Genomic DNA, 24,504 nt, shown 5'->3' on the forward strand with positions numbered 1-24,504 from the left:
AATCTCATTCATTCATTTAAACAAAAAGCAGCCAGCGAGCTGCTGTAGCAGACAAAACAGCTTCCTACCTGAGCGTGCTCATGATCGTCCAGCTGTTGGTGCCGGTGAGAACTTGGAACTGGTTGGTGTCTGCATACAGAAGTGGTACGTCGTCTCTGAGCCAGACCACATCAGGGGGGTCTTCTTCCTCACCCCCGCTTCCCTTCAGGCTGCAGTGCATCGTCACAGGTTTGCCCAGCGAGGAGATGACGGTAGACGGACTCCGTTCAAACTCCAGATCTTTGATTGAAAGAGGGAAGACGAGGGAGAAGGTGTCAGTCGACTGAAAGTTAAGACCTTGTGTTAGGAAAACAACATTTCCTGCTGCTATCTTTGCTGAAGATGCTCCTGGATCTGAATTTACGCTGCGTTCAAATAGTAGAGGAATGGTGCTGCAAATCATGTAAACAAGATCTTTTGCCTCATAAATATTTTCACTATTCATTTGCTGCAGGTGACTAACAACAAATGAATGATGCTTCAGATTCTTTCAAAACGGATACATTTTTCATAATTAAGACAAAAAGGTAACAATTCAAAAATCACATCATGATTCAAAAGAACTGTTAACACAACAAACATGACACCACTTGGGGCAATGACTTATCAGTTGTTATGATTAATTACCTTTTCTTTTTTATTTAAATGACACAAAATAGTAGAAATAGTCATCAAAAATCCTCCTAGCTCAGGTGATTTAGTCTGTGGGCCAAATATTTTCAACTAAGAGTGATATAAAGCACAGAAAAGTAGCAAATATTGACATTTCACAAGCAGCAACCAGCATATTTTAGTTTAGTGAATGGCTCAAACACTTAACTGATTGAACTGTTGACTTATTAATTAATCAGCTAAACATTTCAACTGTAAAATCTTGATTCGGTTGTGTGTCTGACAAATGTTAATTACGCAGGACATGCTCAGATATGATAACAGCAGGTAAACCCAGAGTTTATCCGCCAGCACGTTGGCTTTTAAATGAGTCTGGTTATCTCGTGTTCCTCTCTGATAGTGGGCCGACCTGAGAAGGACAGCGCTGATACTGGGACAAAGGTTTCTTGTTACAAGACGCTTGCTCCTGCTGCTCAGACAATGTCTGAGAACAGAGAGTTAGATGAAAACTAAAGCTAATTGGAATCAGAATTTCTCACAGACAGTAGTGACGGGTCTGAAGGTTGTCTGCCAAGATGTCTGACAGTCTGTTAGACATCCAGAAAATGTTGAAATATGACCAGTTCAAACTTCTCTGGCTGGTTCTCCTTTCTAAAAAAATGTTAAACATTGAACAGAAATGATTTCTGATAATGTTGAAGGAAACCATGTGGGATCTAAGAAAGCCTTGAACCTGGCAAGGACGCATGCATACAATGGACACAGATCTCTTCTGCAGGAATACTTTCTCTCTCTTCAGCAGGGTTAGCTGAAAGCTGAACAAGGAAAGGCATAACTTCTCTCAGTTCTTTTGAAACAGATTAAAATAATGTGTGGATGTGAAAACTTTTGCTTGTGCTCTTGAATTTCAGTGTAAGAATAAATCATGCTTCTTTCACCGAGTGATGCCTGTAAAGATTTTCTCAAGCTTGTCAACCCGCCCTTCTAGTCTGCTTCATTGTCAACCTTCGACCCCGAAGGTTTCCACCGGAGCCCATCTCTCTCACATAAATAACTCAGCTACTGAAAACAGACTTCCAGTTTAAAAAGCACATTTTGGCAGCGCTGATTTGGCTCCTAAGCATAGCACAAACCTGATGCACCTACACACAACTCGACATCCAAAATGCTTGTTCTGGGAGTGTGCAATAAATGAAGGGGCCCGCTGAGTCTCTGCTTCACCGCCTCTCTGTCTCTGTGTGCTTTTTGGCGTTAAAAGTCATTCCTCCCTTTATTTTTAAGCTTGGCTGAGCTCTTTCAAGAATCTGCATGACCCTGACTTTGTTTTTTTTTTCACTGCTGCCCTGAACAAAAGCAGCCCTACTTTCTTTATGTGTGCCTTCTTGCTGCATTCATTTAATAATAAGCTTGTAAACCTTTTATGAGGGTGCAGATAGAAAGGAAGAGGATACACTGTGTGTGTGTGTGTGTGTGTGTGTGTGTGTGTGTGTGTGTGTGTGTGTGTGTGTGTGTGTGTGTGTGTGTGTGTGTGTGTGTGTGTGTGTGTGTGTGGGCCGTCTGCACTGATTCATTTGTACTTAACTGCTCCATGTCCTCCCTTTTGTCCCCTGAATTCCCCTGGGGTCCCACACTTTTTTTTCAGGACCCCTCTTCTTTCCACCCTGCCTCAACAACTCCTACTCACTATCTGGGTGAAAATGCTCAGATGTTAAATGTCAGTGGACGTGCACATACCAAAAATACTCGACACAGGCCGAGCATTTATCCTCCTCTCACTCCCTCCTTTATCTTAGCGTTATTCAGGCCCTTGCATTCACTGCCGCGCCTCTTGCCCTTTTTCTCCTTTTCATGCCATTCTTTGGATTCATCGCTACACATTTTGCCACCTCCCCTCCAAACTCTTTCTCCTCCACTCTTGCCCCCGAACCCCATCCATCATTTCGCTGCTCCAGTCTGAATCAGACCAGCTCTGACTCACCAACCAAAGCATTCGGCCCTCTGAACCCCTCCTCATCCTTCACATCCCCTCACTCTTGGGCCACAGCCATCCCCACATCCAAATAGGAGCTGAGGCATCAGGAAAAACTCTGTTCTGAACGTCTGAGCTTGTAAATCACATCGGCGTCTAGTAATCCCTGTCCCTGCCGGTCATACATCCACTCAGGGCTGAGGCTCCCAGAGAGACAGCGTGACCATGATGGTCAAAACACATGAGTTGACAGGTGGAGGCCCCTGTAGGGACTCCCAAGCTGAAGATTCCCAGCCATTTTCAGTATTACTACAGATCAGGACTTCTAAAAGAAATGATGTAAATAACTTGTACCTACACAGACTATTTCCTAAAGAAGTTAAAAGCCTTCTACTAAGCACATTTTCTCTCTTGCTTACATGCTTATGAAGTAAATTTCATGATAGTCTCCAACTTCCCAGCAAGATTAACTTTAGCTACCTGCCTTTTCTTTTCCTGCAGTACATGTTTTAAATTCCACAACGCTCTGGAAATGTCATGACTGCTGGGAATCCTGGTTAGCCAGAAATCCCAGCAAGAGTTAAGATTCCACACGAGGGTTCAGGCTGCACCTGATCTCAAAAACACGATCCAGTCAAGGGAAAAAAAAGCCTCAACATGAGCAGAAAACAATGAAAGAGTTTAAATCCTCAGCAGGATTAAACAGAATGAAACAGTAAAAAAAAAAATATTTTATTTGCTTTCTTTGATCACCTTGTTTTAAAGGGGATTTTTTAATAGTGTAATTAATTCCTGCATGCAGGCCAGATGTTGAACGCCCCTTACAGCTGTGGTTGCACTCGTTACCCCAAAGCAAATTGATTTAATGTGTTAGAAGCAGAAAGCTGACTGGGCTAATTGCTCATTACGATGATTTTCCTCGCACTGAAGCCGACAAACAACAGCCAGACTGGATAAAAAAGCTTCTGCTGCTCGGTGTTAGGGGAAGCTTACCTGACAGTGTCCCGGCGGCTGCAGGTTTCCAGGTCAGAAAAATGACAGCGACGGTCAAAAAGGACCATTTAGAGCCGTTCATGGTTTGTTTTGAGAGGAGATCACCTCTGAAAATGAGCTTCATGAGGAGAAGAGGCATCTTAGAAACATCCGCGAACTCCATCACCGCATCTCAGCAGCTCCAAGATCCAAAGTTGTGCGCAAAGACGGAATAAGTTTTGCTCTGACTTGTTGATTAAATTAGTATCCACAAACGGGACCCAAGCAAACCGGATCCTGTCGTTTCAGTTCCCTTTTAAAAGAGACAAGCTGTGGAAGAAAAAAAAATCTCCGCGCTGCTGAGAAGTCTTTCCCTCGGTTGTTTTGGTTGAGTAGGTTACCCAAAAGACGCACAGCTAAAACGCGCGCTGAGCTTTTCCTGATTAAGTTGTCCAAACCCAAATCTATTTCTAGCAACCGAGGGAGTATTTTTAAACCACTCTTTCCTGCACTCTGTCGTCCAAAGCCTCTCTCCTGCCCACCGGTTCCCTCAGACTCCCTTAGACATTCCCCCTGGCTTTCTTCTCTCTCTCCCCCCTTCAAACAGGATTCAAATTCCTCAACTCAAGTTCTTTCCACCCTCCTCCTCCTCCTCCTTCTCCACAGTCTCCCTCCTTTTCTCCAAGGATGTGAGAAACCCCGCGGCATGCTGATTGTCTCAACACAATCCCCCCCATTCGCTTTTTGATTACACACGGGTCCCCAAAAGTTGTAAATAGCTCAGCAAAGCTTGAAACACTGTAACAAACGCAGAGCTGCGCGTTTTCCATGCGTGGATCAACAACAACACGATGGATCATCCGGGCAGAATGTAAATAAGTCGGAATAAATACAACACAATGAGTTGAAAACATGTTATTTGCTTTACCTCACTCATCGATTTCGTTTAAACAAACTAATCCTTGCAGTGTTGCACAAGTTACCTGCTTTAATTTTACCAGTATGATGCAAAACTGCCTGTTTTTATGCGTAAAATGTGTGTTTTCATGCGTAAAGTGTTACTTTGCATGATTTTAATGCACTGATTCTGCAGGGTGTACACATCAACACTGTTTAAAGAATATGTGTTGTTTATTAAAGTGACTCAATCAGTTTGAAAGCTATGTCAGGACACAAGTTAGTATTTTGAACTGTTTGAAATCTATCTTTATTTATCCAGTGTCTGATTACAGGATGGGAAAATAGCAACAAACCAAAATGCATAACAGTAAAATAGTAGTAATAATATTCAAACTGCTCTGTTTGCATTTTTTCTGACTCTACATTACCAGGATTATGTCATCAGTGTCTGGGAATTTGTTTGAATGTACAGTTTCAGCCAAAACAGTCTGAAGTGTCATCAGCTGTAGTCTAAATAAATGCCCCTGATTCCCATCTGAGTGTGAGTCTTGTGTTGTTGTTGTAGACTGTGATGTCTGAGGTGTGTGTTTGGACTGAGGTGATGCTGCCGCTGCATGGCCGCCTGGGAGAAGGCCCATGGAGTTCACATACCATTCATGAATAATTGATTTGCTGTGTAGATTTTTTTTCTTTTCCCATGAAAATGATGGGAGGTGCTGGAACTCAGGTTGCGAGGACCTCGGTCCCACTGGCCCTTTAAGAGTGGCTCTGTGGACAGTGTTGTGTTCCCAGGGTCTTTAATAGAGACAGAGAGGGACTGAGAAAGACCCCATTGTGTATGCTTTCTTTTCAATAGGAGCTTGAGCAATGGTGCTCTCACTGCTCCCAGATAGAAGCATGGCGAGAGAGAAAGAGCTGGGAAGGGAGGGAAGAGGGGTCACAGAGGGGGTCCGGTACAAGAAAGAGGGGCGTTCGACTCAAAAACACAAAGTTTTGGGGCTGGATGGGTCTGGAAGGAGTGGATGTTTGGGTTTGGAGGGGGATGGGCATCAGCTCCAGGACTCAGTTTAGGTAGAAGTCACACCAAAATCCACCAAACCTGATTCAAGACTTTAAGATTTTGGAATTTTTACCCAAAGCTCAAAAGGATTAGAAGATTGAAAGCATGTGTTTCCAGCTAAAACTAAATATATGGACAACAGTCACTATTTTCTCTCACTAAGGAAGACTGCAGTGATAACATCCTTGTTGGTCTCAGTTGCCTGCTTAAACAAAACAACCTGTTAGTTTGGAAGAGCCTATTGGCTGCAGGACATGGGAAACACCTTCCTGCTGCTCTCCCAGCTAAGCAGCAGCTGCTAACAATGAGCTAACCTCCTCTTTTCTCCTTCTTCCTCATCTTCTTACTGGGGATTGGACAAGGCCAAAGACAAACTGCTTCCCCCAACCTGCTGATGCATTAAAAAGACCAGAATGACTGACTGATGTTGAAGCTCTTCTGCCCCCTGCTGGTGACAAAGCCCTCTTACTGCCAGTAGATAAATAATTAATTCATCCCCTAGGGAAAAATGAAGGTATGCAGTAGCTCACACATGTTACATTTAAGGAAACTAATATACAAAAAAAAAAAACATGCAAAGTAACCACATCATGCTGGTAGAAAAAGTGACACCTAATGAACACTATATGTCAGTAAATCTACTGTAAATACAGATACATACAGCGGTTAAGTTACAATAAATTAAAACCTCTCAATTTGTACTCCAGATATTAATACAAAAATGTATCTGTGCATGAGTACATTGTCCTACCAGAATAGAATACAGCAATTTTCAAGTGCTATCAGTGTGTTTTGTTGCATGTACTTCCTCAGGTATATATATATTATTTCTACCCTTCTCTTTTATAAATATTTTTGGCATATTTTTATGTTTTTATTCCATCGTGGGATTGGAGAGAAAGAAGAAAAATGTCTTGACTTTTTCTATATTGTATGACGCAAGTCTGATTTTTGCTTTTTTTTATTTACATCGGCACTACAGTCTCCCTGTGATATACAGTCCAGACTTTAAGCATTTGCTCTCTTACATATTTTTCTTTTTTCTTGCTGTGTGCATCAGCCCATTTAACTGAAACTAATACACTTGATGCTCCATTAAAGTCTCAGCCTGGAAGAGGATGTAGTGCATTTAGCACAGTATCCAAATTGCAGGAATTTAAAGGTAAACCTGCTTGAAATAGGCATAATTTCATTATTTGTTCATGCACAAAGGAAGCTCACAGGTAATTAACAGTTTAGAGGGGGATTTGTCTGTCAACACGAGGAGATGATAATGAGACTTTAGAAAAAGAAAACATCTACCAGACTGATATCAACATTTACGTACGGTTTATAAAAGCAGAAGTGAACATGATGAGGCGAGAGTCTTTTGCATGAAGTGAAAAAACTGCTTAACGACTGCACAGCAAGTTAAGTATAGAGTTCACAAACAGAGCTAATCCATTCGATGGGAAAATAGCAGGATGATGATCTGGTTTTCCATCACCACTTGGCTTTTAATAACTCTTCAGTAATAACTCTGTTTATGATTTGTTGCGAACTGTAAATGCAGCAGGTTGTCACTAGAAACAGAAATAGACTTCAAACAAAAGCTTTGGCAAGTCAATGTTGTCATGCAGCACATTTCACACTATCTATATTTGTTTAAAATGTCTGTGGAGTGCAGTCAGAGGTTCAGCATAAATTATTATTTGACCAGAAGCCTAATATTCAAGCTCCAGTGAAGCGATTTCTCTTCTTGGTGAACGTGACCTTTCAGCTAGAAAAGGTCAAAATAAATGGAAAGTGTTACTGCAGAACAATGTCTTTACATTCTTTTTTATTAGTTTACTGCTTTGTCATTGGTGTAATTTCTGATTTCAAATGTTTTGCCTTCTGAATCCTGCCTCCTATTCTTAAATTCCTCATGTTTTTAACCTAAGACTGTGAATTTGGCACCTGTTTGATTGAGGCACGTCAGTGTCTCTCCAAGATCCCCCCTGTTACATAATGTTATTCTAACAACAAACACACAAGATACGATGCGTGGTGTTTAATCCCACTTTAGTATGTGACATTGAGTGACTGTTAATATCTTGGAGGTTGCTGCTTGGACGGGTGCACATGTCCCAGGTCTGCACAGATTAAAATCTTGGTCGGGGCTATCTGCAGCGGTGCAACAACAGGCCTCCAGCTGTGCAAGAATAATAATCCCTGCTTTAATCTGCCTGAGCGGGAGGTGATCCAAGCCCTGATCCGCGGGCCATCCAAGGGCAAAGAGGTGCACGGCAATACAGGGTTAGTAATAGTTTAATGATAAGCTATTATGAGTTTCCCATATGTTGTGTGCAGGGCTGCAGATCGTTTAATCAGCATGTGTGATCCTAAGCGGTATGGGAAGCATGACATCTGGTGATGGCCGCGATGAGAATCACCGGATCTTCCTGCTGGGATTTACCCATCGCTGTTATGATTATTTGGACCTCTTATGCTCATACGATGTTTATGTGTGCATAAGCAGGGGCGGCTCCAATTCCACTCACAACAGCATGGGTTTAAGGAGGGCAGGCCTAAATAGTGGGGATTATTCTCTGGCACTCTCTCCACCTCTCTCTCTCTCTCTCTCTCTCTCTTACCCTATTTTTTGGCATCAAATGTTCTGCCTGTCATTCCAGTTCCTGATGCTGTGATGAGCACAGACATGAGCACAGCAGGTGTTCATCGAGGCTACCTCAAGAAATATGGTAGGTTGAGTCCTTCGTCCGTGTGCAGTTATGCAATGTATAATGTGCATGTTTTGGGTTATATTTTTGTCTGCTTCATTTTCCCTCTGTGCCTCATGCTATGGCCTAGGTCAGTATTGTGTAGTTTCATGCATTAAATATAGTTTAAATACTCTCCTGATCCATTTATGTTTGACTGCAGTGTGTGTTTGACATCTGATTTACATATGATGGCATTGTTTGTATGTTTTATATTGTATTTTTGTCTGATAAGCAATTGATGTCATTGTTTGAGGAGTATACAAATGGTTCAGAAAAGCAAAAATAATTAAAAAGCCTGCTTCTATAAGCAGAATTTTAAAAAAAAGAATCTCACCCATTTTGCTATCAAAATATAACAGTTTGAATTTATTTAATGAGGAAGTTGTATTTTTTTCCACCCCAAAGCAGAATCCATTCTGATATTTTATTCTTCACAGCTGTTGGCTTAACAATAACTGAAGAAGAAAACAGTCTCAGATCAGCACTCCAGCTCTCAGATGACTGATATCGTTTTGAGAGTCACTCTGTGAGATATGATTGATCCCAGATGTGTTTTTACAGAATGAAGACATGTTAATTCTCAAAGCCAAGTCGTGATTCAGGATTCAGCCAGCATTGCATGTCTTTGTATTTATTTCACATCTGTTTTCTATCTCACTTGATTTAATTTGAAAGTGGCATCATAGCGGATCTGTGTTCACTAGCTATTTCAGTATTTCAAGTAGTTTTTTTCATCTTTTCTTTCTCTCTTGCCTGTGCAGACAAGTAACAGCAAAATATTTCAACAATATTGTAATAGAAGTGTAACATCTATACAGTTAAACCAGGTAGATGCCATGGTAACAGGCAATCCATCAATATTCCTATACCACTCCCTCGATCTCTCTCTCTCTCTCTCTTTTGCAAAATCCTGTTCATCTTTAATCCTCTGTATGGAGAAATAGAGCAGATCTTCCTCGTTCATCAACATGTGCTCGCCATTTATTATCGTTATTACACAATGGACAGTTGTCTGGGGCACTAACAATCTGACACTACGGTGCATCCTGTCCTGAAAACTCACACAATGTTCCCTAAAGATACAACGTATTTTTTCTTCTGCAGGCTCTTTTGAGAGATAAACAATGTGACTGACATTATTGTCTATTGATTTGTGCAAGATGACTGATTACTAAGACAGTTTTTTGATTTACAGCATGCAGCTTTCCCATGAAAACGCTGCACTGTGCGTTGTTGTTTTACTGTTTATGTCTACTTCACATTTCTCCAGGTATTTTAGAATTCAGACCATAACTCGGTCACTCACAGTACTGCACTTTAGTTTGCTTTTTATATGGTAAGAACTGGCCTTTCTTGAAAACTAAATGTTATTGTAGTAAAGATGTCCCTCATGAGGACCCTTAGATATGTCTATGAAGCAGCAGTAGTTTTATGCTCTGGTCAGCTAACAGTGAAATTCATTAAAAAGGGATTTGTTGAATCAATCGAAATGCAATTATGAACAGAGTTCACATGCAAACCTTTAGCTAGACATGCTCATACGCTACATAGCACTTCATAAAGATCATACAAATAACAGAATTAACAAGCATAAAGTCCAGAACATACAGTACTCCCTGACTTCAAATCTCATTAGACTGATCCTGCACAATAGATTAACGTATAAAATATATAAAACATTGTTCTGCGTAATACGTTTATATTGAAAGACTGCAACCTGCAGATAAGTTTAAGATAAGTCTGTAATAACGTGATATAAAATGCTATTTTGGGAAGCACATCAGAGATTATTCAGCTCTAAGGACATTTGTTGAGGCTGTAGCTATAGTGTGTTGTATTGAGTTGCTGTGTATGCTTTGTTATTGTATTGTGCTGTGTGTTGCTATAGTGTAACAGTATATGTTAATATTTCTCCAATCATATCAGTGACTTGGACAAAATTCTATATGCCTTTTCTTGCAATAAAAGTTTTTTATTTGCTCTTTCAGTATGTGCAAAGCTCAACACACAACCAGTTAAGTTCTCAGTAGGAACTGAACATTTCAAAAGGTCAAATGTTTGTATTCACTTAATGAGTCACTAGAGATTAGGAGGAATTAAATAGTAGTAGAACAGAAGGGCTGAGGCTCAGGACCTTTTGTTCATGCCAGCTGTTTTAATGCTGAATGAATGTCAAGCAAGAGCTACAGATGAAAAGGTACAAAATCCAGCAACTTTCCACTCTGCAGACAGAACGCATGCCCCTATCAACCTGCTGCAAACGTCTGTGTTGCTTTCCTGCTGCAGGGGGCTTCATGTTTAAGCAGTGGAAGGAGAAGTACCTGGTGCTGACCATGGAGGGAAGCCTGCTGGTGTGCAGGGACGCAGAGTCTCCTCCGGACCAGGTGGTAGCACTGCAGACCAGCTGCGAGACCATCGCAGAGGGCCGAGAGATACTGGACCTGCCCAAGTTGCCTCCAGGGGGCAGGAGGGACTGCTGCTTCGCCATCGTCCTGCAGCAGAGCAAGTTCCTGCTGCTGCTGGCTGACAACCCGGACGACTGCAAGTAGGTCTCATCAGATGTCCTCTGCCCCACTCTTTATGAGATGTTATCTGCACACGGTGACATCTGACACACTCACGCACACATGCACATCATGGAATTTAAGTCTCCTCTGTCCTACTCACTATCAGACATGTTTACTGCACATGGGGATCAAATTAGAGCAGTACACTTTCCCTTGGCTTTTTATATTGATCTGCAAGCATGGGTCACATATAACGGTATGTCATGTTTGCTTTCCACAGTCTGTGGCTGAAGCTGGTCAGAAAAGTGAGAGAGGTGAGTCAGCAGTTGTCTGGTCCTGCTGGAGCTTCACTCAACTCTGTTTCCATGTCTTTGTCATGACACCTCATTTCTGTTTGTGAGTTTGTACTCACATTTCTAATAATATCTTAGAATGTGTGGATTATAAAAACATGTAGTATGTTCAAACATCCAAAGAGGGTTCTTTGGGATTTTCCTTAGTATGTGTGGCTCCTGTCTCCTGTCCAACACAGTTTATAAGATAAGATAAAATTTAGTTGCATTAAGTCAAGTTAAGATAAAGATAAGTTAAAGTTATGCTAAATGAAGATAAAGACAAGTCAAGCTAAGATAAAGTTAAGATTAAATAAAGTTAAGATTAAATTACATTACATTGAAATTATATTATGCTAAATTGAGATTATATTACACAAAATTAAGATTAGGCTCAGTTTAATTAAGATGAAATTAAGTGAAGTTAAGATAAAATTAAGTTCAGTTGTTAAAATAAAGTCAAGCCAAGTTACAATAAAGCTAAGATTAGATTATATTAAATTAAGATTACGTAAAATTAAGATTATAGTAGGAAAAATTAAGGTTAAATTAATTTAAGATTAAATTAAGTTAACTGAAGTTAAGTTAACTGAAGACAAGGTTAAGTTAAAGTTAAGACAAGAGAAGATAAAGTTAAGTTAAGACAAAGTTAAGTCAAGTTAAGATTAGATTAGGTTAATTTAAGATTAGATTAGACCAGGTCATTTTTGTAAATGAGAACCAGTTCTCAACTAACTTACCTGGTAAAATTAAGGTTAAACAAATAAAAATGAAAGATTAAATTAAGAATACATTTCATTATGGTAAGATTAGATTAAATTAAGACTAGATTACCTTAAACTGAGATTAGATTAAGTTAAATTAAGATAAGATTAGATTTCATTTATGCTAAAGGAAATTATTTTACCAGAAATTACTCAGAAACCAAAATGCAGAACATGAGAAAATGCAGTGCATAGTGTTAAAGCCATATAGCTGAAGCTGAAGATATAAGCAGTACACACTACTGGAAAAACAAAACTAAACAAAAAAACAACACTAGAATACTAAAAGTATTAATCAATACTGGCAGTGATTCTGACGTAGGACAGCGATATTACACATGAAACTGAAAGATGAAATGAAAGGTTACTATTTGTGTTACATAATTACTTTGCATTTGTCTGATTTTCTAGGGAATCATGTCCCCGCTGACCATTCAGAGACATCGCAGCCTCACTCCCTGCATCACAGACAGAGACCCCCTGTCGGACTCGTCCAGTGATAAAGACCCCGGGTCGCCCAGGGTCTTTGAGGGAACTCCTCCTTTATCTCGAGCCAGCGAACGGGGAGGATCCTTCAGAGACAGAGGCCCAAACCAAGGTGAGCTATTAGGTCATCTGTAATGGTTTCACAGTAGTAAGACACGAATTAAAGCAGCATTAGTGGAGGATTTGTGGCTGAAAGAGATCAAAGCATAGGAATTTCCCCCCAAAAAAACTAATGCAAATAATGAAAATCTCTTACCTGATTAAATAAAATACCGATTACATTTAGAAGAATGTATTATGTGTAGCTTAAACCAATTAAGAAACACATTTCCTAACTTCACAACTGATATATGAGGCATAAAGAGACACAAACAAGTGCATTTGCAAGATGCAATTTGACTGTTGCGTTTTGCATGACTTACCCCTTAATAATTGTGGTTCTCATTTCATTTTTCTGAAGGTGATGAATTGTAATGTGACTATTTAAGACATTTATTTAATAGTCAAGCTACAGTATAGTGAGCTTTAATGAAAAAACAAACTCAAAGATGCACAGTTTTATATTTCGTTGGCAATAACAGGTTACTGTTTGGAGTTTTCTGTTCGCTCATGCAGCAGGCAACATAAGCAGCCTACTGAAAAACACAATGTGTTTGCTTGCACCTGGTGAATTTTAGTCTCATTTTTGTATTTTTCTCAGAAGGATACCTTTTATTATTCACAAGCACATTTTAAAAAATGTTTTGTTCAAGGCAGAAAGTGTAGTGAAGCAGCTGGAAAGTACAAACAATGGGCAAAAAGAGGCAGAGAAGGAGGCTATTTCTGAGTCAGTGTTATCCAAAATATAGCTTTTTGGACCTTGTCTAGTGACATTTAAGTTCAATATTTGCTGATACTTCATCAAGCAAACATTCAGGATCTTGAAACATTTAAATATCAGGTATTAGTATCTCTGCTTCTCTTTTTTTTTGTTTTAAGAAATAGAATGTTCTACTTATTTTTTAGTGAGATGTTTTCTTTTAGTTCTTCATGTTTTTCCTTAAGGCAGGATAAAGTTATTAAGGCATTCTTCTTAAAACATTTCCCAAATGTTGCACTGAGAACGTTCTTCCTTGGTTATCATGTTTCCCTCAACAACATCCCCAAAACATCCTCTAAATATTGCAGGCAAACTGTTCTAGCATTGTCAATGTATCATATTACAGGTACGTTTAATAAAATTCTGAGGCCTCGATAACATCTTGAGAACATTTTTTCAATGTTTGTTTGAGAACTTTTTTTTATTTTGTTCGCATATAACATTCTTTAATAATATCCTCAAAACTTACTGGGAATATTAAAATGTTTAGTTCACTTTTAATCCTAATAGGAAGATTATTTCCAATGATAAATATCCTTAAAATGTTGTTTGAATGTTTTCTTTAGAACATTATTAGAACTTGGAGCCAATGTTGTGGTCTGTTTGTTGGGCGAAGGGAGAGAAGTGATTGAAACTAAAGCCAGAAAAAGAGAAAAAAAAAAAAGAAGCTAAACACTTTCCAACTTTTCCCCTAACTCTGTTTATTTGTTAAGACAATCATCTCAGTTGAACAAATAGAATTTCATACTGGTGATGTTATTAATTCTCAAATTTCCTCTACAGCCATTGGACGGCGGCCTCTCCGCAGTGTTTCCGTGGCACCACCTCATCGTGTGTCAGACTGTCTTCGCCATGGCAACAGCAGCGATGCCCGGGCGGTGAGGGCGGTGTGTCTGCTGATGGGGGGGGCAGCGGCCTCCTCTGCTCTGGGCTACCTGAACTCCTGCTCCCCCTCCTCTCCGCTAGCCGCCAGAGCCCCAGAGATGGCCCACGGGGCGGGGGGCTTCTCTGAGCTTAATGCCGGCGGCTCCTTACACGCCTGCAGCCAGGACGTCGACTCCCCACACTTTAACAGCTTCGACTTTGAAGGAGACTCTGACTTTGATGCGTTCGACTGCGGAGGATTTGCTTTTTAGTCGTGACCAAGAAAAACAGAAAGACACTCTAAAAAAAAAACAACTCCTGTATTGGTATTCCTTTTCAATATAAGGACATTGTTATTAATGAATCCCTCGTTGGGTTATCTATACGTCTAATTTATAAATTAATGAAGGCGTTCTTCCTGGCTTTATGCCCATGCTCCTCAGGTAAATGATTCATGATCTTGACTCCTCTGAACACTGTCTGTCTGTGTTGTATCACTCTTTCCATGCCTCGGGACCTCTTGAGGTTAACTGGGTGAGCGGTGTGATTCCAGACAGCCACATGGACATTTATAAGAACATTTAAGTCTCAGAATTGTATTAAAAAAACACAGGGTTTTTCAATGTTTGTCTGATAACTGTGTGTATTTTCTACTTTAAAAAAAGATGACCTCAGTGCATATTTTCTCCTCATCCACATTCTGTCCATTTCCTTTCGCCCTGCTTTCAGAAACCACCCACCATCTGCACATACCTCACATAGAGCATGGTTCAAAGGTGAACTCTCAATAAATCCTGCTCTTACCATGACTGTGCATCTCTCTCTAGATCCATCTGCCGTTTGCTGGCTGGCACAGTGCAGACAATAGGCCGAGTGTTTTGGAGGCGACGGATGCTGGAGCAGATTTGCACGAGCAGAATGGCTGCGTGCGCTTATCTGAGATTTTGTGTGACAACAAAAATAATCCACTGAGTTCAGAGCTCATGAGCTGAACATGTTTGTGTTTTTACCCTCAGTTTGTGCACCAGAATGGGCTACATTTGCTTTCATGACAAACTAGACTATCCTTTTTCTGTAAAAGAAAGAAAAAGACTCCTAAGTTTGTTGTTGATGCAAGCACCTTATTAATGGTAAACTATCTGTGCTATATTTATTACATATATACACAATATATTGCTTCTGGAAATGGTGCTAAAAGAGGAAACACTCCTTGGTGTCTCCATTTGTCACATCCAGTATAAGAGGGACTCATATTATATATATAGTATTATTTGCACAAACTTATTGACAATATTTCCCTTCCAAATTTGAATCTTTCTGCATACAATCATTTTTTTAAATGCTGTCTTCTGATTTGTTTTAATCATAAGCATCACTTGTGGTTATTATACTATAAATGTTTTGCAAAACCTGAAAGCTCAGTATTGACAAACAGGCCAAACTGTCAATTTTTCCAGGTTCCCCTCAACTGAAAAGTGCAAGTTATGTCTTGTCATGTAAATACAAATGTGGTTGACAATATGCATTACTGAAGAACAGTTTCAGCTAAAATTGTGTGGATTTTGTGTTTTAATCCATGAGTTAAAATCTCTTTTTTTTTATAGATTCTGTGTCACAGTTACTGTTAACCTCAGTCCATAAACAAGGAATAGTCCAAATGCAAAGCAAAAGACTGGTAAAAGTTATTCAGTATGGAAGACACTAACAAGGAAACAGAAAGAATAAAGTGGATAGACTGTGAATTAATGTGATTTTGGCAGATTGAATGACTAAAGAAAGGGCCTGCAACAGGTTGTCTGGGATAGAAAGTCTGCAATGGCAAGTCAGAAATCTACCTTTCAGAAGCATTCACAAAGTGGAATTGGATTATTAATTAATTTTATTCTTGAAAAGGCTTTAGGGTTATATAACAAGTGCTGTAGTCTGATTAGATTTTAGTTCAGTTAAACCTGCAGTTGATGAGGCCCTGTATGGTGGAACAGGAGGAAAACTTTAGCAGTAATGTGCAAAAGCAGTAGTCAAAATTTCCAAGGACTTAAGTTAGACTGAGTGATCATTGTCTGGTCTTCTGAACAGCATTTTGTCTGTATTTCTCTGCACCTAAATCACTTCTTGAATGGATAATGATGTTTTGCGTGCATGTTGGTTGTAAGATCACGCTTGTCTAAATTTTGTTCCTGATTTATCAAAGGCTGTTGCAACACTGTAAATATTCCAGGGTTTTATTTACTCACTTAAAAGCATGTATTTTGAAGACTGTTAGTACCTAAAAATATTTATTGCGTAGTTTTTTTCAGGTTCATTGTAATGGTATAATGAGAGATGTTGTACTTGTGAGTACATTTGCAGTGCTCGTCCTTCATTACTTCTTTCATTTCATCAAATTTAAATGTAAGTCTGTGTTTTATAATTTGTAAATGTTGCTGCAAGACCCCAAATAAAGAGTATTTCTAGCTCAGTGAAACACTACAAATACATTCCCTGTATAAGTTCATTTTCTCTATTTGCTATTCTGTCAGATTTGAGGATTAATTACGTAAAACACAGCGACAGATGTAATGTTTTCACACTCCCAACAATAAAAGATTATTGCGAGATTAAATGTGTTTTCAGCTGTTGTTCTAAATCCACACTTTTCACAGAGACTTCAGATAAAAATAAAGACAAAGTATAGCTGGAAAGACTCTAAAATATTACTTTATAAAGAAAAAACACAGTGATAAAGCAATTAGGCTTTGGTTCGAGTTTAAGAAGAGAGTGTGAAAGCTTTATTGGATTGCTGAGCTCATGCATCCCTCTCTGTTCAGCCACTCTGTTTAATCCTCTTCCTGATGGCAGGGTGTGAAAAACAAAGAATATGTTACATAACTACCCAACATGTTGGATCTTCAATCTCAGACTTCACTTAGTGACAGCAGGCAGTGTTTTCTGTTAAATTACATTTGTATTTGAGTGTAGTGTGCATGATAAACCTTCCCAGTGGCAATGATCAGTTTATCAGCTTACTGACTTTTAGTAAACTCTGTTCCAGTTTTAAATCTTCAAATAAATCAACTTTATTATTCTAATCAGAGGATCTGCCAGAGCTCACTGTTTGGAAAGGATTCATTTATCTGAAATGTAGATGACTGCTATAAAATTGCATAAATCAGAAAATAATTGTGATCTGCCCCTTAGTCTAACTTTACAACAGGTGCTAATAATGATGTGTAATTCTTATCTTTCTAATTTGTGGAGTTTGGATCAGAACATGGCCTTTAGCCAGCAATACTATGAGTTATTTACTGTAGTTGATCATAAACGATTACAATTGGCTTCCTGCTGACGATATAGTTTTCTATCTTTAAAAGAATTTCAGAAAGACAAATATACCAAAGTTGAAGTTTTTGGGTTTCCAAATGAACTCTGAAATACAGAATAACATACTCTTAGTCATGTAAGTCAACGTATGGACAAGAGAAGTGGTGCATTATTCCTTCTTGCGCATATCAAGTTCTACCAGCTGTTCACTGGCAAAAGCGTAAATTAGATGAAGGTGCATAAAGATGAACAAGAAAATTACAGTGCTGCTGCCAACTCGTGTTTTCAGTTGTTGGAAAGACATACACTAGTATTTTACTCAGGGTTATTGCAAGTTAAGTTTGTTTTGTATAGCCCTTAATTGCATCTTCAGCCTCAACATTTTTCCTCACATCTGTGTTTCAATACAGTAACTTAAATTTGACCAAAAAGATTCCTGTACAAATTTACACTTGCTTACATCCTGATGCTAAAAACAAAAAAAAAGTTGATAATAAATATCTAACATCTACTAACAGAACACCAATGAAATACACTAAACAGATATAGAAAGCTAATCAACAGCTAACAGCCTTGCTTAAGCTGAACTCTTTAATCCTTATCTCATTTTGTGTGGCAGTTTGTGCAAAGTAACCACAGAATGCTACATGACCTGCTAAAACACTAAAGTGTCTTTCACAGTCTTGATTTCCTAAGACACTAAAGAAGGTGTTGTCTCAGTAGAGGTGGATCAAAGTATCGATGTGAACTTTACATACAGTCACTAAATGATTTACATTTAAGATTCTTCATACCAATAAAAGTTAATGATTGGATCAAGCGTTTGATATCTAAAGGTTGCTATAGTGTGACCCACTTGTTTCATTTGAGCTCAGTGTGTCTGCTGATGTTTTGCTGTTCACCTCTGCTCTCTGTTTCATGGTATGTGGGTTTCCTCTGCTCTGATCACTGCATGTCAGGTGAAACAGACAAAAACAGAGCAGAGCAAATGTACAGTATATAAAGCGTGAGAGAAAATGTTGAAGTTAAAAAACATTGCTTGAGTTGACATCAACTTCTTCCAAACGATTTAATGTATTTTCCTATATATTTTGCTAAAGCTACCATCGACCAACAATTGTTGATGCCTTGGATAGTTTCTATTTTTTTGTGACCATTCATTGTGGTCTGATATGCCGTTGCACTAGTGTGACAGTGGTTCTGAATGTCATATACATCACCAAGTGAAAGCAGAACCACACTAAGACAACAAAAGTTTCAATCTCAGGTTTTCAACTTTAACTTTCTCTGTATCCGTTAAAATAATCCTTTAAGATTACCTTAAGTGATAAGATTTCTTTTCTTGGTGTATTTGACACCTGCTGCTTCAAGTCTGTTAGCACTATTTCCATTTTGTCGTCTCAGGAAAAGGAGAATCCCACAACTGAGTTCCATTACGACAACTTGACAACTACAGAGAAGAATCGGTTCCACTAACCAAAGACAAAGTTACCTCATTATACCATCTCTAAATATATGTTCAAAACAGTATTTCAGTGTCATAGGACTTTTCATTTTGCCTTTTCCAGAGAAAATGCAGCAGGAGATTGACACTGTGATTGGAAAATCGTTGTCCCAACATGGAGGACAGGAAGTTCCTCACCTTTTCTGGACATTGTCCCCTTCAGCCTCCCTCACTTTGCCCTGAACCACATCTCTTTCACGAGTTATACAATCCCCAAGGTTTTCTGGAATCTAAATCTTATCACATTCCTTAGAAAGTTGACTGTGCCAGATTGCAGGGATTAATAATGTAAAAATGCATTATTACACTAACGGTGTATCTCAGTATGCTACTGTAAACTTTCTGTTTAGCATTGAAGCACTGCAATACTAAATGAACCAGGTGAACTCTGAAACACAGAGTAACATGCGCTTAGTCACTCCTGTCAGTTTCATAAATCAACTAAGGGAAGATAGATGAGGTGCATTATTCATTCTTGTACAGAACATTCAAGTTCTACCAGATGTTTGCAAACAAAAAGCACTAATCAGGTGAGGGTGCACAAAAGACGCCAATTATATGGTTCACCTGTGCCCTACTGCAGTTCTCCTGCCAACTCCCTGTTAAATATAAACACCACAATTCAGATAAAAGAACCAGTCACACAGAGAAAGTGAGTCTAAGAGCAGAGGCAAGAATACAACGTTCAGAGAGCAACATGGACGTTTCTTCGACATTAGTTTTTGCAGGAATAATCTTAGTGCTGCTGTGGCTATTTAGTGTGAATAACAGTAGTAAGCATCGTTTACCTCCAGGACCTCGTGCTCTTCCTCTCATAGGAAACCTTCCACAAATAGACAGTAATGCACCTTTTAAAAGCATTACGAAGGTGAGTTTGGGAACAAATATATTTTTTATTTTTCATGTTGTCTTTCTGTTGTATTATAACATGTACTACATTCAGTCTTTCTGAGTGACACATTTGATTAGAAGTTGACCTTTACACAAAAACTAATCGCATTTGCATTACAATTTGTGTCTTCTTTAGTTCAGTGAAACCTATGGGCCTGTGGTGACTCTGTACGTGGGCCGGCAGCGGACAGTTGCTCTTTTTGGATACGATGTAGTGAAAGAGGCTTTGGTGGACCAAGGAGATGATTTCACAGGCAGAGAACAACTGCCATTTATGCTTAAAGCTACCAGGGGCTACGGTAACACAAGACACTTTAAATCTGTCATCTCTCTTAAGGCATTCACAACTTTTTGCATATCTCTGTATCAGCATAGCTTCTTTTGCATGGCTCAGTATCAACAAGAAAACATTTCCTTTTGGCAGGGTTGGGGATCAGTAATGGCGAACGCTGGAGACAGCTGCGACGTTTCACACTAACAACCCTAAGAGACTTTGGGATGGGACGCAAGGGGATGGAGGAGTGGATCCAAGAAGAGAGCCAACACCTGGAGGCTCATATTCGTTCATTGAAAGGTGTGTTTTCAGCTGATGTAAAGGCACAGGAATCATCAGTCAAGCTAAGCTAGCTTTGTGCAGCCTTTAATCACATCTTCAGTCTTAAAAATCATTATTTCTACTCAAGACAGAGACCTGAATATGGACAGCCAAACAGAACACAGAATACACAAAGCAAACATGCAGATGATGCATCAAATATTAGTCAATAACTAAAAAGAGAAAGCTGTGTTGGATTTCTCAGTGTACCTATCAGTCTTGCTTTTGTTAAACTCTTTAATCTTGATCTCCTTTTGAGTTTTTGCAAAGCAAACACATAATGTTGTGTAACTTGTTAAAACACTAAAGCTTCATTCACAGCCTTGATTACCTAAGACCCTAAAGAAGGCCTGTAAAACAGCATGTTTGTTTAGATTGCAAGTGTAGTAAACAGTCTTATTAGAGCAGACCAACTTACCAATATGAATTTAAGCAATACCTTCATTGTGGTATTCACATTTAATATTCAGTAAAAGTTAATGATTGAATCAAATGATTGATGCTATAAAGGTTGTCACAGAGCGACCTACAGTATAAACATCGGATATCTGAGTAAACACGTACAATGGGTTACTTTGTGCCGCGCCATATGAGGTCAAGCATTGTGCTGTAAAACTGAAACTAATTCAGTCACAGCAGGTTCAAACTTGCAATACTTTGAAAGCAGGCTGTTTAAAAGGAACTGGTTGAAAATGTGGAGATGCTTGGAAAACACTGAACGTCATCTTTGAAGCCAAAACTCCAGCAAAGTTTGAACAAAGTTTTTAGTACATAAAACATCAGAATAGTCTGATTTCTCCAGAATCACTTTGTTCCCTCTGATTAATAACTGACACAAGTCCAATTGTGTTGTTCCTGCTTTTTCTCCAGGTCAACCTTTTGAGCCCACATTCTTGTTGGGCTGCACAGTGTCCAATGTGATCTGCTGCCTTGTGTTTGGTGAACGCTTCAATTATGAAGACAAGCAGTTCCTGCGCCTCCTTAACATCTTCACTGAATTTATCAGGTTTAATACCAGTACTATGGGTCAGGTAAGTGCAGGTGGGAACCAGGAAGACAGGCCAACAGTCAAGCAAATGCACATGTTTATTAGTTATTTATTTACTCTACTCTTACAGCATGTGCTTCCTTCCAACAGTTGTACGCCATTTTTCCCTGGTTCATAGAGCGTCTTCCCGGCCATCACCACACTGTTTTTGCCCAAATGGACGAGGTGAGAGAGTTTATCAAGAAGAAGATCCAGGAGCACAAAGAGACACTGGAGCCCAACTCCCCGAGAGACTACATAGACTGCTTCCTCATTCGAATGAACCAGGTTGGAAAGAACTTAAAGCTTTTACATAGAGGATTTTGAACATTTCCTTAGCAGCAAACAACTGTTTATTAGTGTAAATATATACAGTGGTGGAGAGTTTTTCGGACACCCCATACATTTGTGAAATATTGCATTAAGAATCACTCTTAGGTCTTCAAGTGCAATTTCTTTTAGTACAATCACAGCCATAATACTAAACAAATCCTAAAAAAGCCATTAAAAACTTAAAATTGATTGGCTCCATAAAAACAAGAAATTTTGAGTATTGAATCATTTTGGATCAAGTATTTCATGCTAATATTTGAGATTGTGTAAAATTTTAAGGATGTCAGAAAACTTTTTTCCACCACTCTAGAGGATTAATGTCCTTTGCAGTGAATGAAGTGACACTCCCTCACCGTGTGTGTCACAATCCAAGCTTCTGTTTTATTATTGGTACCTAGTCAGGGCATGTGTGGTTGTTAGTGCATGTGCATCCCTCCATTTGAAACTGTGAACCCCAAAAACACACTCAACATTTTTCAACCTAGGGATATTCACTTTAACTTTGTCTTAAAATAATCCTTTCATATAACCTTAAGTGATAAGATGTGTTTTCTTTGTGTATGATAGACCAACTCAAACACATCTCGAACGGTTCTTATTCCTGAATTAAAACTGTTGAATTATTCTAATCAAACATTAGGATAACAATAACTCTGATGGTTGTCTGTCACCTACTGCTCAAATATCTGTATTTCAGTATTTGCGATTTTGGTTATGCTGTGTTTCTTTTTAGCATTAATACCTCTTTGTTGTTTCAGGAAAAGGACAATCCCTCAACTGAGTTCATTTATGACAACTTGGTCTCTACAGTGATGAATCTGTTCTTCGCAGGAACAGAAACTACCAGCACCACAATGAGATATGCTCTTAGTGCTTTGATCAAATACCCCGAAATACAGGGCAAGTCCCATTACAGAAAACACAATCACCTTATTATACCAGTTCTAAATGTATGTTGTTCAGAATAACAGTATTTCAGGGCGGTAATACTTTTTGTTCTGCCCTGTCCAGAGAAAATGCGGCAGGAGATTGACACTGTGATTGGACAAAACCGTTGTCCCAACATGGAAGACAGGAAGTCCCTCCCCTTTACAGACGCTGTCATCCATGAGGTGCAGCGTTTTCTGGACATTGTCCCCTTTAGTGTCCCTCGCTATACTCTTAAGGACATCTCTTTCAGAGGGTATACAATCCCCAAGGTATTTCAGATTCCAAGATATCATTAGAAAGTCGACGGTGCAACATTTCAGGAATTAATATAATATTGAGGGTTGACAGTAAGAGTATGTCTTGTCTCAATAGGGCACTACAATTCTTCCCATGTTGCATTCTGTGCTGAGAGAGGAAAAGCAATGGGCATCTCCCTGGTCCTTTAAACCCGAGCACTTCCTGGACCAGAATGGCAACTTCAAGAAAAATCCTGCATTCCTGCCGTTTTCTGCAGGTAAAACAGTCCTCAGTTTGTTGATAAATCACCACTTATCATGAATGTTAACCACATTTTGTTCCACCTATCTCACCTATTGCAGTTACAAGCAATTATTTTTTATTATACGCTGCTTTGTTTACGATTGTGTCTCCTCGCAGGGAAGAGAAACTGTGTTGGCGAGTCTCTGGCTCGTATGGAGCTTTTTCTCTTTTTGGTATCATTGCTGCAGCATTTCACCTTTTCCTGCTCTGAAGGCCCCGACAGTATAAACCTCGTTCCAGAGTACAGCGGCTTTGCCAATATGCCTCGGATGCATGACATCATCGCCACACCACGGTGAAAAGAGAAGCTCCACTCAGATACTCTGACCAACAAGGATTTCTTTACTACATACACCACACATTATTGTGGTGCAGGAACGTTGACTGGAGAGCTGATATTTGTTTTATTTCACTGATACCGTGCACTAGACCATCATATGAACAGCTTGCTCTTGGCATATTTTTGAATCTTTTCAAAGTTTGGTTTTATTATATGTATTTTTAAGCTATTCTCATCAGTTTATGGTGCCAGTATTGGTTGCAGATATTCTTTCTTATGCAGTTGAAATAAAGGTTTTTACCTATAAATGCATCATTTATTTTGGAAACTAAAGGTCTGGTCATTCTTAAACACTAAGTCCATTGCTTTCTTGGGCATAAAGGTTCTTTAAAAGTTAGATCTAGTTAGATATAAGTTAGTATAATAATTTATATATTCAGGTTAATAATGGCAGTGTAAACCAGGGTAGAATGCCCCCTTCAAGAACAATGTCAATTGTCTTTTAAAATATAAATTCTTTTCAAATCAACATAATGTGAACACAAGTGAGCAAATTTAGGAGGTAAATAAATCATATTCACGAGGGTTTTCTTATAACTCAATGTTAAATCTTGGGGGGAAATCTAATACACTTTGAGTGACACAAACTTGTTGCTCATTATATTAACTATACTCTGAAGTTTTGATGTTGTACTGACTTTATCTCTAACATAAATGTTAGATAAGACAAAAATATTATTGATTTTTCTTTTTAAAACAGTATGGCTATTGCCAAGCAATTTACAACTGAGGGGGGTAACACAACAGACAGAACCTTACTGTATTATTATTGATCTTATTTATTTTTATGCTTTTATCTTACATGGACGCACTGCAATAGTAACACTCTTGAAGCAAACAGAGATTTTCATTGTGTTCTTTTGGAACAAAATGCAACATTTTGTGCCCCACTTTATTTAATATGAAACTAAATAAGCTTTAATAAGCGTCTTCTGG

General features: G+C 38.9%; 3 protein-coding genes across 3 annotated transcripts in view; 2 read left to right on the forward strand and 1 right to left on the reverse strand.

The window, feature by feature from the left end:
* LOC111579609 (tyrosine-protein kinase receptor UFO) overlaps positions 1-4,184 on the reverse strand; it is a 29,000-nt gene extending 24,816 nt beyond the window's left edge. The window contains exons 1-2 of the mRNA XM_055011848.1: positions 3,614-4,184; positions 69-279 (exon numbers count right to left, since the gene is read on the reverse strand). Coding sequence (XP_054867823.1) covers positions 69-279; positions 3,614-3,776 — 374 coding nt within the window. The 5' untranslated portion in view covers positions 3,777-4,184. The remainder of the gene's footprint in view (positions 1-68; positions 280-3,613) is intronic.
* Positions 4,185-8,123: 3,939 nt separating this feature from the next.
* On the forward strand, positions 8,124-16,585 carry si:ch1073-83n3.2 (uncharacterized). The gene is made up of 5 exons (XM_035957151.2): positions 8,124-8,275; positions 10,583-10,841; positions 11,084-11,117; positions 12,311-12,497; positions 14,028-16,585. The coding sequence occupies exons 1-5, from the start codon at positions 8,221-8,223 to the stop codon at positions 14,378-14,380; spliced, it is 888 nt and encodes a 295-aa protein (XP_035813044.2). The 5' UTR covers positions 8,124-8,220; the 3' UTR covers positions 14,381-16,585.
* A 2,979-nt stretch (positions 16,586-19,564) lies between these two features.
* On the forward strand, positions 19,565-23,827 carry LOC111581740 (cytochrome P450 2F3-like). Its single transcript, XM_023290042.3, has 9 exons — positions 19,565-19,780; positions 19,940-20,102; positions 20,228-20,377; positions 21,269-21,429; positions 21,537-21,713; positions 22,517-22,658; positions 22,770-22,957; positions 23,061-23,202; positions 23,346-23,827. Exons 1-9 carry the CDS (start codon positions 19,610-19,612, stop codon positions 23,525-23,527), a joined length of 1,476 nt encoding a protein of 491 aa, XP_023145810.2. The 5' UTR covers positions 19,565-19,609; the 3' UTR covers positions 23,528-23,827.
* The last annotated feature ends 677 nt before the right edge of the window (positions 23,828-24,504 follow it).

The sequence above is a fragment of the Amphiprion ocellaris genome, chromosome 7 (genome assembly GCF_022539595.1).
Source record: "Amphiprion ocellaris isolate individual 3 ecotype Okinawa chromosome 7, ASM2253959v1, whole genome shotgun sequence".
Classification (NCBI taxonomy): Eukaryota; Metazoa; Chordata; class Actinopteri; family Pomacentridae; genus Amphiprion; species Amphiprion ocellaris.

Excerpts from the sequence above, each read along its gene's own strand:
- si:ch1073-83n3.2 (XM_035957151.2), top strand. The coding sequence starts at position 8,221 with ATGAGCACAGACATGAGCACAGCAGGTGTTCATCGAGGCTACCTCAAG. Across the intron at positions 10,842-11,083 it reads GACAACCCGGACGACTGCAA|TCTGTGGCTGAAGCTGGTCA; the intron begins GTAGGTCTCATC and ends TGCTTTCCACAG. Across the intron at positions 11,118-12,310 it reads TGGTCAGAAAAGTGAGAGAG|GGAATCATGTCCCCGCTGAC; the intron begins GTGAGTCAGCAG and ends CTGATTTTCTAG.
- LOC111581740 (XM_023290042.3), top strand. The coding sequence starts at position 19,610 with ATGGACGTTTCTTCGACATTAGTTTTTGCAGGAATAATCTTAGTGCTG. Across the intron at positions 20,103-20,227 it reads TAAAGCTACCAGGGGCTACG|GGTTGGGGATCAGTAATGGC; the intron begins GTAACACAAGAC and ends TCCTTTTGGCAG. Across the intron at positions 20,378-21,268 it reads TCATATTCGTTCATTGAAAG|GTCAACCTTTTGAGCCCACA; the intron begins GTGTGTTTTCAG and ends CTTTTTCTCCAG.